We start from the raw sequence: 14,407 nt of genomic DNA, 5'->3' as shown, positions 1-14,407 counted from the left end.
CCTTTTCTTGACCAGCCATCTGCCATGTGCTGAGACCTTTAGAGCAGAGTGTCTGTTGATTACAGGATGTCGAGCCATAAGTAGGAATGAATGGCAAAATGTATTTTTCAGATACAATCCGATTCACACAGCTAACATCTGTTGTCTACATGTGCTCTATGTTCTTGTAGTTGTTCCTTGGTGCCAACAAAACATTAACTCTTGCTGAATCATAGTGGCATTGTCTCTGGCAGTGAAAAAGGACAACACATTTAAAGCCACATAATAGTTCCCCCCCCTTCCTAGGGAAGAAAGGAGGTAGGGAGGAGAGAGGGAGAAGAAAGTGATGGATAAGGTACAAATATGGTGTATGGAGAGCAGAAGAGCCAAAAATTGTTTTTGGGAGTTGATGTTAAGATGAATTGATGTAAACATTTAATAATACAATACGATGTTGGCTATGTAATAGTATACATGTGGTTATATGTTATGAAAAAAATAAAAATTTTTATATATATAAAAAAGTTAAAAAAATAGTTTCCCCCTTCCTTCCTTCCTTCCTTCCTTCCTTCCTTCCTTCCTTCCTTCCTTCCTTCCTTCCTTCCTCCCTCCCTCCCTCCCTCCCTCCCTCCCTCCCTCCTTCCTTCCCACTATATTTCTAACTCTCTATACATGCACCCAGATAGCATGTATTTAATTTTCTTTTAAAAAATGACATATATTATGTAGTGATTAAAAATAAACATAATAGAAAGAAAAAACAATCAAAACCCATTTAAATCCATTTAGCAGCGATATGGACTTAAAATAAACTGAACATTACAGAAGGAAAAAAATAATTAAAATCCGTATAAAATCCATTTAGCATTGATATGGGATTAATTAAATCCTTAAGCTTGTTAAAACTAGACCTATGGAAAAAGTTTGCTTCAATTTCTCATTTTTAGAATCTAAAAACTTTTCAAAAATCAATAACTGAGAGTCTTTGGGGGATATGTTTAAAAAGCAAAGTTCCAGTGTGTAATGATAATTTTTTTTCCATAAAGGTTTGATTCATTATTATTTTTATATTCTATTCATCCTGCTCTGGGTCAATCAATGAATGTTAAGAATACATATGGGTATATTCTTAGTATTTGGTAGATTGAGGATCCTGATATCCTAAGAGGCATTGCCTGAAATAATTTTTACAGCATAGAAAGCAGAAATCTACAATGTAGAATTGGATTGTCCATAATTGCATGTTGTTAACATTTGAACAAGTGTTAAAAAAAAGGAGTAAATTTTTTTGAGCAATATGATCAATATTTTTAAAACGGTTCAATTTATAACATAATTTTTAGGGCGTATTAATTTGCAGCCGGTGTGTTAATTGTTTAATACTGTTTATGCATTTATACATTTTTTTTATTTGCAGGATAAAATAAAACATTAAATGAAAGACAGAGCCTCTCTGAAAAATAACACATATCTGTGTTTCCTAGGAGTAAATATAATCTAGAAAGATGTCTCAGAGCCCAGAAGTTGTTGTCCCGATGGCAGATTGCAATACAAATGGTATCCAGATTCAGACATGGAGCTCAACAAAAACCAGCACCGTTGCCTTTCGTAACATCAGCTACAGAGTGAAGACGAAGAGTGGATTTATCGGCTGTCGAAAAATACTTGAAAAAGAAATTTTGAGAGATATCAAGTATGTACATTTAGTAAGCCCACTTGCATGTTCAGCTTGTTTTCCTTGTAGTTATCCTTAGCATTTGCATAGGATTTTTTAACATGGCTCATATGCAATATTTTGGAAACTTTTAGGACCAGATGGTGGCACTTGGATAATATCCCTGGGATTTGGAGTTTGTCTATTTATTGAGGTTGTACTCCACTGAAGCATCAGGTGTATAATTTGAACTATTTTTTTTAGTCTGTGTGAGCGCACTTTTAAGACTCCTGGCCTGGCCTGAATTAGTGTTCTTGGAAAGATTTCAGAAGTAGTTTGCCATTGTCTCCATCCTTGGGCTGAGAAAGAATGACTGGCCCAAGATCACACCCAACGTGGAACATGATTTCTATAATTCTGAACCACTGCACTAAATTGTCTCTGATAATTTGGGCCTGCATAGCTTCATTTAGGCCCCCGTGGCTTCCGTAGTAAAGAGTGATTTTTTTCAGCTTCAGCTGATCTACTAGTTGAATCTATTCCTGGACAGTTAATATTTGAACTCTTATCTGTGATATTTATTTTACATCAACAGAAAGTTCCAATCAAGAAGGGTTCACACTCATGAGAAAAAATATAGTTTGTGTTTTTTTTCCTCTCAGGACGACAAGCTCATCTGATATTCTAGGACAGGGGTGTTAAACTCAAGGCCCGCAGGCCGGATCCGGCCCATGAGTTGCTTAGAGTGGGGCTTCCCTGGAAACAGAGAAGGACCGGCACGCGGTGCCTCTAGCGAAAATGGAGGTTGGGATGGCTGCACAAGGCCTGGCAGAGGGCTGCAGGAAGCTGTCGCAGCTGAAAACAGAGCCGAAGAGGACTGTATATGGACTGTAGGACATTGAGCTAGCCATGCCCACTTGCCCCCCCCCCCCGAGGTCAAACGCAACGCTGATGCGGCCCTCAATAAAATCGAGTTTCACACCCCTGTTCTAGGACATATCTAATCAAATGTTTATTGACTAATCTTTCTGTTAAGAATAATTTTTATGATGGCCATTGGTAAATTTCAGTGGATCGAGTCAGAGGTGGGCGTCACATAATGCAGTGGTGGGTTTCAAAAATTGTTCGAACCTACTCTGTGGGTGTGGCCTTCTTTGTGGGAGTGGCTTGCTGCCCATGTGACCAGATGGGAGTGGCTTGCCACCCATGTGACCAGATATGAAGATGCCGACGACACTTGTCAGAACCACCTTAAATTACCTCACACACAGCACTGGAATGCATAAGAATATGATGTAAACTTATTTTTAAAAGGCATGTTTAGTTTTCTCCAGGACCTCAAGCCCTGTGGTGCATGCGCATGGCATCCAATACATGGCGATTACATAGGACGTGATAGCGCTGGGGCAGATGGGCGGGGCCCGACGTTGCTGAGAACTATCAGTTCACCTGAACTGGTCTGAACTGGCAGCAGCCCACCTCTAGATTGAGTCCGGTGGAAGCTGTGCAGCAGTGAAAAAAGTGCTGTCTTTTTTGAGGTGTACTACAGTCGCTTAGGTCGTATCCCATACTTAATTTTTAAAAAATTATGAATGAAAAGAAATAGACGTGTCTTTCTATTAAGAATAATTTTTATGATGGCCATTGGTAAATTTCAGTGGATCGAGTCAGAGGTGGGTCGTTGTAAGATCGATCCAATCTGGGTCGGTCACCGGGACCAGAATCTTTATCTGTTGAGCTTTCAGAGTCATGCTGAAGGCCATCTTCAGGGAAGTTGTCTCTCACCAGAATGTCCAATAGAGAGAAGTTCCCTGAGGATGGGCTCCAGCACGAGAGAAGATTAAACCTCTAGTCCCGCTGAAGGACTCAGATTGGATCCTACAAAAAAATCTTATCCTCTGAATCAGCTGGAAGAGAACAGAATATGAGATGAATCTCCAAAATCTTGTGGGCATGAAGTGTAAACCACCAGATATCACGGGGAAAAAACATGAGAAATAAGGCGTTGTCTAGCTTGGAAAGTATTAAGCAAACACGAAGTATAATAACCCAGGTTCAAACATCAGGTTCCGTTGTCTGCTGTCCTTGGGTGCTTGTTGTTTGGCTTTCCCTTTAAATGTTAACTTTCCATCATCGTTGCATCATTCCATCATTGATCTGTGTAAGGGGTTCATTATGATATGGGATCAGTGTGTGATGCTATAAATAATTAACTGAATTATATTACTCTCTGTGTGAAAAGTAAAATGTTACTCCCTGCAGAATATCCAACCAAGTACATGTACAGTAGGTAGCTAGAAACGATGTTTGATGAAAGCAGAAGTAATCAAACTTAATGACACCCATAAAAAAGTCAATGTTTCAGAGAGTATCCCTGAGGTCGCAGTTATATTTTGAAGCCAAGATTATTATTTTTCACGCAAAAACTTCTGAAAGTAGATGTAAGTTTCTGCATATTTTGATCAATGGATTTCAATTGACTACTACGGGTAGTCCTTTACACGATCCCAATTGAACCCAAATTTATGTTGCTAATTGAGAAATTTGTTAATTGAGTTTTGCCCCATTTTATGAACTTTCTTTCCACATTTGTTAAGTGAATCATCTCAGTGGTTATGTTAGTAGCACGGTTGTTGAGTGAATCGGGCTTCCGCGTTGACTTTGCTTGTCAGAAGGTCGCAAAAAGGGATCGCATGATCCTGTGTATAGAAATATGAACCAGTTGTCCAGAATATAAGTCACATGACCATGGAGATTCTCCAATGGTCGTAAGTAAGAAAAATGATCATAAGTCACTTGTTTCAGTGCCCTTGTAACTTTGAACGGTCACTATATGAACTGTTGTAAATTGAGGACTATCTGTATCTAGATATCTATGGAGATTCTCAGTCATCCAGTCCAGTGGTGGGATTCAAATAATTTAGCAACCGGTTCTCTGCCCTAATGACCAGCTGGGTAAGCATGGCTTGGTGGTCATGTGACTGGTTGGGCGTGGCCAACTCAACATCACTCAGGTCGATGGGCGCTTCGCCTTAGCTGTTACAATGTAATAAGGGTTAACCAGAGAGGCAGTTTCTGTAAGCGGGGGAATAAAGATTAGGCTAGAAACACCAGAATGTTTCCTTCCTGCCTTCCTTACAGGATTAGCCCTGTGAAGTGGGAAAAAACACAAAATGAGATTTCTTCCAACAACCGATTCTCCCAACTGCTTAGAAAGTTAACAACCGGCTCTCCCGAATAGGTGCAAACTGGCTGAATCCCACCACTGATCCAGTCATAGTTGTCCCAGAGGTGCTTTTTTCAAAAGGGACTTGGACTTTCATTGTTTTTCCCTGAAGTCTTTGTGCTTCCCATCCAAGAAGCTTCTTCACTTCTTCAGTATCTAGAAGGACTTTCATTTACTCATCCAATTTTTAAACTCTGTTTGAAAAAATGCAGAAAAGCAACAATGAGAAGGACAAGGGATGGCTAACCTTTTTGCCATTGCATGCCAAAAGTGGGGGGAGCGCAGAGGTGGGTGGGTTGTGCGCGGGCGTGCCCACACCCATAATCCTAAATACGCAACCCCCCCGCGCATGCGCGCATGACCCCTTCTCGGACTTCTGGTTTGTGTGTTGGTTGTTTTTCGCCCTCTGGAGGCTGAAAATGAAGGCCGAAGTCAGCTGCCAGAGCGTGTATGCGCGGTGGAACTAACAGGGCAACGCCTCACATGCTCTAACCAATGGCTCCCTGTGCCACCTGTGATGTGTGCGCCATAGGTTCACCATCAGGGATGTAGACAATTTATACAAGGAAAGGCACAAGCTGGATTTCCTTTTTTAGGTTAGCAAGAAAAAAAAAGCAACTAAGGCAAAGGATATCTTGGATATTAAAAAAATCATCGATTGTATGGAAAATGTGGGCAAGATTTGCAGGGTTTGGGGGCATTTTCTTTGGTAAAATAGTCTCCTGCTACCGATAGTCCTCGATTTATAATAGTTCATTTAGTGATTGTTCAAAGTCGCAATAGCACTGAAAAAAGTGACGTACGACTCCTTATCACACATGATTTTTGCAGCATCCCTGTGGTTCACAGTGACCACAATTCAGATGCTTGGCAACTAGCTCATATTTATGGCCATTGCAGTCTTCCAGGGGGTCGAATGGTTACTGTTGTGGCCCCGCAGGAGCCATTGGAGCTGCAAACAGACTCCAATAGTGAGGGATCCTATGAGTCGGCTCTGGAAGATGTGGAGGACCCTGGACAGGGTTCAGACTCCGAGCAGGGACCAGAGAGGCTGGTTGGCCCACAGGAGGCGCCTGAGGCATGGAGCAGCGGTGAAAGCCAAAGGGAGTTTGTCCCTGATGTCATGCCCTGGAGCAGTGGTGAAGACGTCAGGCCCTGGAGCAGTGGGGAGGAGCTAAGGGAGGTTGTCGCGGATGCCAGGCAAAGACGGGCAGATAAGCGCCAACAGCAACTACGGAGATATGGAAGATAATTGGGACCAGGTGGTTGTGATTAGGCTCCTCCCAAGAGAGTATATAAGAAGAGACTTTGGGAGGAGGCTTTTTGCAGGACACAAGCTGGAGAAGCTCTTGTGTGTATTTCTTATCTGTGGGTTGCTGCCAAAGTCTTGTCAGTGTGTTAATTTACTGTGAATAAATTGTCTAGTAGTAATCTTGTGTCGGCGTGACTCACTGTAAGGAGGGGGGATCAGAACAGGTAACTAAACAAATGCTTGTAATTCAAGGACCACCTGTAATGTACAGAGTATTTCTTCTGCATTGGGATTCTTCTGACTTTTTTTTTTTTTTAAAAATCTTTTTCAAGAAGTTCCGCAGTGGTGGAAAAACTTCCTTGAATTACGGCTTGCCTTTAGCTTGCAGCTGTTGGGTATTCCACACCAGAGACCCATTTCTGACCTGAGATACTTGTTTCTACTGGCTTAGAGAGTGATACTTTTTTGTTGGTTTGTTTTTCAGTGGAATCATGACGCCAGGACTGAATGCAATTCTGGGGCCGACAGGCAGTGGCAAATCTTCGTAAGTTTTACAGCAGTGGACAAATGTGGTTTTATAAATCTGCACTCCAAAGATGGGATTCAGCTGGTTCTGTCCGGTTCAGGCGAACTGGTAGCAGCAGCTGTGGGACGCTCTGCCCACCCACCCCGACATAATACGTGAGCACTGCGCATGTGTAGACGCGCGTGGGCTCTCATTTGCGAACCGGTAGGGAAGGTAAGTGAATCCCACCGCTGGCGCACTCGTGCCAGAAGCCGAGGCGCTTCTACGTTGAAAGGATTAGCAAGTGACATCACCCTTGCTCAGGTTATGCCCAGTTGGGGGACTCCATTGGTACGTAGGTTCCTACCGGTTCGGCCTGGTTCGGCAGAACTAGTAGTAGTTTCGTGGCCTGAGTCGCTGGAACCAGCAGCAACCCAGGCCTGCCACGCCCCCTGAACCAGTTCTCCTTGTTTTCGGTCCTGCACATACACAGAAATTTTTATTGCTCTGCGCATATGCACACGGCGCATCCACAAGTGAACTGGCAGTAGCGACTACCGGAACCCACCCCTGGAGGACTCCTTTTACGTCCCCAGCAATAGCTGGAGCAAAGGATGGGTGCTTACACCTCCCCCCTTCCCAAGGCAGCACTCGGGGTTCGAGCACAGGCTTGCTAACCTCCAACCCAGCCTCCAAACCGCAAGAGCCGCCATCTCACGGTGGTTTTCTATAATCCTTTGCTAACGAAGTAACAGAAATTGCTTTGATGCCAATCATAATTTGATGCTTTGATGATGTCCTACTTCCTTTGAAATCTTAACTACCGCCAGTCTTGCAAAGTGAGACTAGATCATAACACTGGTGAGAGGATGGTGTAATCCTGGCTAAGGAATTCTGGGAATTGAACCTCTTAAAGTTGCCAAGGTTGAGAAACAACTGGTTTACATGCTTGAATAACAATGGCTTGCAAAATTAGACTGGGAGAGATGAGCCAGATGGATTTTGATCATCTCTGCCCAACTCCCTATCTAACCTTCTATTGCATTTCATTGAGGGTTTCCCCATAGTTGCAGATTTTTTTAAATAACCAAAATCATGCAAACCACGGGTGGTATACAGTTACCTTCCTTACTGGTTCACAGAAGTGACCGTGTACGTTCATATTCAGTTCACATTCTGTGCATGTGCTTTTGGCGGAAAAAGGGCCTAAATGGGATGCCATAGAGCAAGGCAGGAGTTTCTACCGGTTCACACTGGTTCTCCCGAATCGATAACTCTGCCGTCAAGCAGAGAGCGAACTGGTTCTCTGTTGCTTTGAAAGTGGGCTCGCCCGCCTGCCCCTGGCTTATACCTACCTTAATTTCAGCTTCTGAAGCCCAGCTGATCAGGGGCAGCAGATTGAATTGCCGCTCCTCAGCTGCTTTCCAAGCATGTTTCTTTCAAGTGCGCACATGTGCGCAGCATGCGTCTGGCACTTGTGCACGGTCAGCGAACTGATAGGAACGCCAGTATGAACCCACCACTGCCCTACGCAATAAATTATAGAAAAGAGACAAATACAGGATAACCAGGGACATTGTGACCCAATGCCAATAGGTATATTGAGGAACTTCTACTGTGATTAGGATACATTGAGCTGAGAACCTAGGGAAGTAAATGAGACAGGTTTCTAGTAGTTCAGGCACCAGGCTAGAAACCAGGAGACTGTGAGTTCTAGTCCCGCTTTAGCTGGTTGACCTTAGGTCAGTCCAGAGGTGGTATTCAGCAGGTTCTGACCAGTTTTAGAGAACCGGTAGCGGAAATTTTGAGTAGTTCGGAGAACCGGTAAATACCACCTCTGGCTGGCCCTGCCCCCATCTATTCTCTGACTCCCGAGGCCCAGCTGATTGAGAGGGAATGGGGATTTTGCAGTAACTTTCCCCTGCCACACCCACCCAGCCACGCCCACCCAGCCATGCCATGCCCACCAATACACTCCCACAGAACTGGTAGTAAAATTTTATGAATCCCACCCCTGGTGGGTGGAGCCACCCACGATTTCCACTACCGGTTCAGGCGATCCAATCCGAACCGATAGAATACCACCTCCGGTACAAAAGTGTTAATTGCATTAGTGCGCTTTTCATTTCAGTACAATGTGGCAAACATCATGTAATTCTGATTTCTCTTTTAGATTACTGGATATTTTAGCAGCACGGAAAGATCCTCATGGCTTAACTGGAGATGTTTTCATCAACGGTGCCCCACAGCCTGACAATTTTAAATGCATCTCTGGCTATGTAGTACAGGTAAATTGATTATCCTTCCCTCCCATATCTTATTGCTCATCAAATTTCTGGTTTGAAGCAAATAAATGGAAATAATCTGAATGTGTCCTTTGTATTTCCAGGATGATGTTGTGATGGGGACGTTGACGGTGAGGGAAAACTTCCAGTTCTCAGCTGCACTCAGACTACCAAAAACAGTAAAAACTCATGAAAAAGAAGAGAGAATCAACCAGATCATCAAAGAGCTGGGATTGACAAAAGTGGCAGATTCAAAGGTAATGAAATTAAATCTCGCAGAGGATGACATTCCGTAAAGACAGCGCTAGAAATGGACCACCCTTCACTTACGTGATGATGTTAAGTGATGCTTTTGCCAGAATTTCAGGACTGATAATTTAGGGGAGACAGATGAAAATATTCAAGCCAGATCCATTAGATCAGTGGCCCCCAATCTTTTGGGCACTAGGGACAGGCTCCACAGAGAGAGGTTTTTCCATGGGGTGAATAGAATAGGATTAACAGAGTTGGAAGGGGACCTTGGAGGTCTTCTAGTCGAACCCCCTGCTCAGGCAGGAAACCCTACACCACTTCAGACAAATGGTTATCCAACATCTTCTTAAAAACATCCAGTGTTGGGGCATTCACAACTTCTGGAAGCAAGTTGTTCCACTGATTAATTGTTCCCACTGTCAGGAAATTTCTCCTCAGTTCTAAGTTGCTTCTCTCCTTGATTAGTTTCCACCCATTGCTTCTTGTCTTACCCTCAGGTGCCTTGGAGAATGACTCCCTCTTCTTTGTGGGAACCCCTGAGATATTGGAACACTTCTATCATATCTCCCCTAGTCCTTCTTTCTATTAAACTAGACATACCCAGTTCCTGCAACCTTTCCTCATATGTTTTAGCCTCGAGTCCCCTAATCCTCTTTGTTGCTCTTCTCTGCACTCTTTCTAGAGTCTCCACATCTTTTCTACATCATGGCAACCAAAACTGGATGCAATATTCCAAATGTGGCCTTACCAAAGAATTATAAAGTTGTATTAACACTTCACGTGATCTTGATTCTATCGCTCTGTTTATGCAGCCTAGAACTGTGATGACTTTTTGGCAGCTGCTGCACACAGCTGCCTCCTATTTAAATGGTTGCCCACTAGGGCTCCAAGATCCCTCTCACAGTTACTACTATTGAGCAAGGTACCACATAAACTGTACCTGTGCAGTTTGTTTTTCTTGCCTAATTGCAGAACCATACTTTTTTCACCATTGAATTTCATTTTGTTAGATCGTGCCCAATGTTCAAGTCTTTCAAGATCCTTCGGTATCTTAAGCCTATCTTCTGGAGTGTTGGCTATTCCTGACAGTTTGGTGTCATCTGCAAATTTGATGAGTTCTCCATCTATCCCCTCGTCCAAGTCATGGAGGGAGCGTGGGGACTGGAGGGAGCATGGTTTCCCGTGGATGTGGCTTCCCTTGTTTGCATGGCCTGGTTTCTGGGCATGCTGTGGCCTGGTGCTGGTTCATGGGATCAGGGATTGGAGACCCCTGCATTAGACCTTGCCTAACCTCATGCCCTAAGGTCACCAAGGCAGCCAGAATTGATTAAAAAACCCTCTGGAGGGCACCAAGAGAGTGTTATAATGTCAATCGATATATATATTTTCATTTGGGACCTATTACTCAGGAATATTTGTTAGCAATATAACATGATTTTCTAGATACACCATATTCAGGATTTTGCCTTCAACATACATAAACCCACACACATATAGAAGATCTGCCTTCATCTAGATTTGGATCTATATATCTATATCTCTATCTCTATATATCTGGCCCATGGCAACTTGAGAGCAGACCATGAACGCTTTACGAGTTGACACTATACTTATTCCAAAGTCTATCCCACGCCTCCCAGGACATGGGGAATATAATATTCCTCCTTTAATTTATTTGAAGTCAAACACAATTTGGCTGTGCTCTTTGTGGCATTAAAAGGGAGACCTAGTGTATGATCTGTAACACTTCTGCATAATCTAACTACAATATCAACCTTTAGGAGAAGTGAAGAACAGGAGACTTACATGCTACCACATGCTAAACTTTTTACATGCTAATTGTTACATTAAATATACAAATATACAAATATGAAAAATACAAAACTCTGCCTACTAAACTATCAGACTGAGAAAAAATGGTCTTAAGAAGATGAAGCAGTGTATTAGCTTTCTAATGAACAATGTAGAAGGAAATATGAACCAGGTTAGGAGATTATTAGACAAATAAATGGAGGTGAAGTACAGAGTGAATACTTAAACCAGATTTTATTATGGCTTGTTCTTATCATCCCTGAACTAGGGTTCAACAAACGGTTCCCAAAAGTGGCAATGTATTAACATTGTGTCTGTACTAATGTACTACTGCTAATCAATATATATTGGTTGGAATTGGAAGGGTCCTTGGTACTCTCTGAGCTTGATTGTTTTCTTGTAGACATTTTGTTACCCAAACTAGGTAACATCTTCATGATGTTATGAAACATCTGCAAGAAAACAAGCGAGCTCAGAGACCCTTCATTTCAACCCTGAGCTACAAATATTCTCCTTTATCTTCCAGGGTTTTTTTTTTTTTTTTAACCAACAGATTCATATATGAGTCTTGTATTGTTGGGTGCTAAACAATCTCTGCCTGAAAATGTTTTCAAGAAGATGGTATCGTAGACATTCCCCTTTTCCTTTAGGTTGGAACTCAGTTCATTCGTGGTATATCAGGAGGAGAGAGGAAAAGGACCAATATTGGAATGGAGCTCATTACCGACCCGGCTATCTTGTTCTTAGACGAGCCAACCACTGGCCTTGATGCCAGCACCGCCAATGCCGTTTTGCTGCTGTTGAAAAGGTAATTACGAGATGAAGGGCTCCCATGCAGAAATGACAGAAGATAACTTGAGGTTTTCAAAAACAGACTGGACAATCGTTTGGCTGTGATGAATAAGACTCCTGTCTTGAACAGAGGGTTGGACTAGATGACCTCTGAGGTCCATGTCAGCTCTTTGATTCCATGATTCTATAATAGGAAATGATGCTACGCTACAGTATTTATGCTCACAGATAGAATAAAAGAAGGCCATTTTCTATAACAACATCCCGTTGAGAGGCTCAAGATATAATTCAGAAGCAGCTTTCTTAAAAGCCCCACCCACTTCCTAGGGAAAAAAATAAAGAGGATAATGAAAAGAAAGAGACCAGTTAAAATATTGACATTTTGCACAGCCACACAAAATGACAGATGGATAGATGGGTGTTTTAATAGGCTGACTCTGAAAACCGCTTAGAGAGGGCTATAAAGCATGTAGAACGATATATAAGTCTAAGTGCTATTGGTAGTACTAATTCATCCCCTCCCCACCAAAAAAATCCCAAAACCTAGGATTTGAATGATCAATAATAATTTTCAGGGTATTTTATCTTAAGGACTTAACTTTAGCTCTTTAACATTTTTCTGCTTTCTGTGCAGGATGTCCAAGCAAGGGAAAACCATTATTTTTTCCATTCATCAACCACGCTACTCCATTTTCAGGCTGTTTGATAAACTGACCTTGTTGGCTGCGGGGAGACTTTTATATCATGGACCTGCTCAGAATGCCTTAGAATACTTCAAGACCATTGGTAAGAGTCAAGAAGGCTTGACTCAGACATTTATTGAATGTCTGAATATCACCTTTTCTTTTTCAAAAAACAGATCTGGGATCTGATTTTATTTGGAACCATAATGTTGATGGAGAAGTATTTACGTCTGAGATTAGTCTTCCAAAGATTCAGTAGGACTCTTAGTTCCAAGACAACAGCAAAGGGCAAGATTGCTCATGGAGTATCAATATAAACAAAATTATAAATTACCTTGCTTAATTTAAACCTATATATTAGATCTTGGTAATTATTTGGAGAGGCTTTGCATAAAGCGATCACAGATCTTCTTCAGAGGCTCATCATATTTCGAGGCCTTCCCTCAATTTTCTTAGTCCCAGGATTGAAATCCAGCAGGTTCTGACAGATTCTGGAGAACTGGTAGCGGACATTTTTAGTAGTTCGAAGAACTGATAGCGGAAATTTTGAGTAGTTCGGAGAACTGGCAAATGCCACCTCAGCCTTTTTCCTTTTACATTTTTTTTCTTTTCATGATGACAGTGGTAAGGCTCTGCCTCCCTTGCCTCCCCTAACTGCACGTCCCTGATGGAAATATCCTGTCCTCCTTTAAAACAGCGGTCTCCCACTTTGGGGGCACCAAAGAGCAATTCTGTGGAGAGGTTTTTCTTGGACCAGAGGAGGGACGTAGTTTCATGTGCTCCCTGCATCTAACGGATGGGACTTTGCTTGTTTGCGCAGCCTAGGTTTTGGCATCCTGCGGACCAGTGCTGGTCCATGGATCGATGGTTCGGGACCCCCGCTATAAACCATCCGCTCTTGTTCCTGTCATCAGCACTAAATCCCAAAGGAAAACAGCAGTGCCGATGCTACTAGCTTTGCTAAGGTGGAGTCCTGCATTTTTGAAACTGGTGGATAAGTTTTTTGCTTCCCCTGGAGAAATTCAGAGAAAATGTCTACCCAATTTCTCTGTCCTCAATTTTATGAATGAATCTACGGAGCCTGTTTTGGGCCAACTCTAGCAAACAGTCAGGTAGATATTTGAGGTATTGTCAGAAAAGCTTTGCCCTATGTTTTTTTATCAACCATTGAAAGGACGCAGAAGCATTTCTTTCTTTTCTTTCTTTTTGAGGTTATGAGTGTGAACCATACAATAACCCTGCTGACTTCTTCCTGGATATCATTAATGGAGACTCGACAGCTGTGGCGTCTCATAATGACACCGACAAAGGTATAGTGTGCAAAACATAGCTCCTTGTTCGGAATCTGGTATGTTATACGGAGAGGCAATCTGCTTTTCGCACTCTCAACTCTGTTGTTGAACTCCCTTAGGATTTGAATAGTGCAAATGGAACAGCAAGGAACATATATCCAAGTATATTAGATTCCTTTGCATGTCACTATTCCCAAAGGCTGCATAGCTTTCACTAATCGTGGCGCCACAGAAAGTAGGGAAAGCTGCATCCATCATTACATAGATTATATTTTAATACCAGCCCTGATAAATGGATGACAGAAAAATTGACCAGATTAACACTTTGTTCCACAGGGTTAATTGGACTGCATTAAACCATAGCCTTATCAAACATCTAGCTACTCTATGCATCTGGTGAAGTGAGCTACAGCCCACAAAAGCTGGTACCTTTTAATAAAAGTTATTACCCAAAAAAGAATAACAGAGTTGGAAGTGACCTTGGTGGTCATCTAGTCCAACCCCCTGCTCAAGCAGGAGACTCTAACATTCCAGACAAGTAACTGTCCACATTCTTCTTAAAAGCCTCCAGTGATGGAACACACTCAACTTTTGAAGGCAAGCTGTTCTCCTAATTGTTGTCACTGTTTCTCTTTAGTTCTAGGTTATTTCTCTCCTTGATTAGTTTCCCTCCAT

General features: G+C 42.4%; 1 protein-coding gene across 2 annotated transcripts in view; it reads left to right on the top strand.

Moving 5' to 3' along the window:
- The window catches only part of LOC116513184 (broad substrate specificity ATP-binding cassette transporter ABCG2-like), a 51,947-nt gene that overhangs the window by 21,430 nt on the left and 16,110 nt on the right, over window positions 1-14,407 (top strand). For both annotated transcript variants that reach the window (XM_032224106.1, XM_032224107.1), the window contains 7 exons: window positions 1,464-1,672; window positions 6,596-6,655; window positions 8,790-8,904; window positions 9,006-9,158; window positions 11,616-11,773; window positions 12,392-12,543; window positions 13,652-13,750. In XM_032224106.1, coding sequence (XP_032079997.1) covers window positions 1,485-1,672; window positions 6,596-6,655; window positions 8,790-8,904; window positions 9,006-9,158; window positions 11,616-11,773; window positions 12,392-12,543; window positions 13,652-13,750 — 925 coding nt within the window. In that variant the 5' untranslated portion in view covers window positions 1,464-1,484. The remainder of the gene's footprint in view (window positions 1-1,463; window positions 1,673-6,595; window positions 6,656-8,789; window positions 8,905-9,005; window positions 9,159-11,615; window positions 11,774-12,391; window positions 12,544-13,651; window positions 13,751-14,407) is intronic.

Source organism: Thamnophis elegans, chromosome 9 (genome assembly GCF_009769535.1).
Source record: "Thamnophis elegans isolate rThaEle1 chromosome 9, rThaEle1.pri, whole genome shotgun sequence".
Taxonomy (NCBI): Eukaryota; Metazoa; Chordata; class Lepidosauria; order Squamata; family Colubridae; genus Thamnophis; species Thamnophis elegans.
Note: the sequence above shows the minus strand (reverse complement) of the source record. Positions and strands in the feature narration are given on the sequence as shown.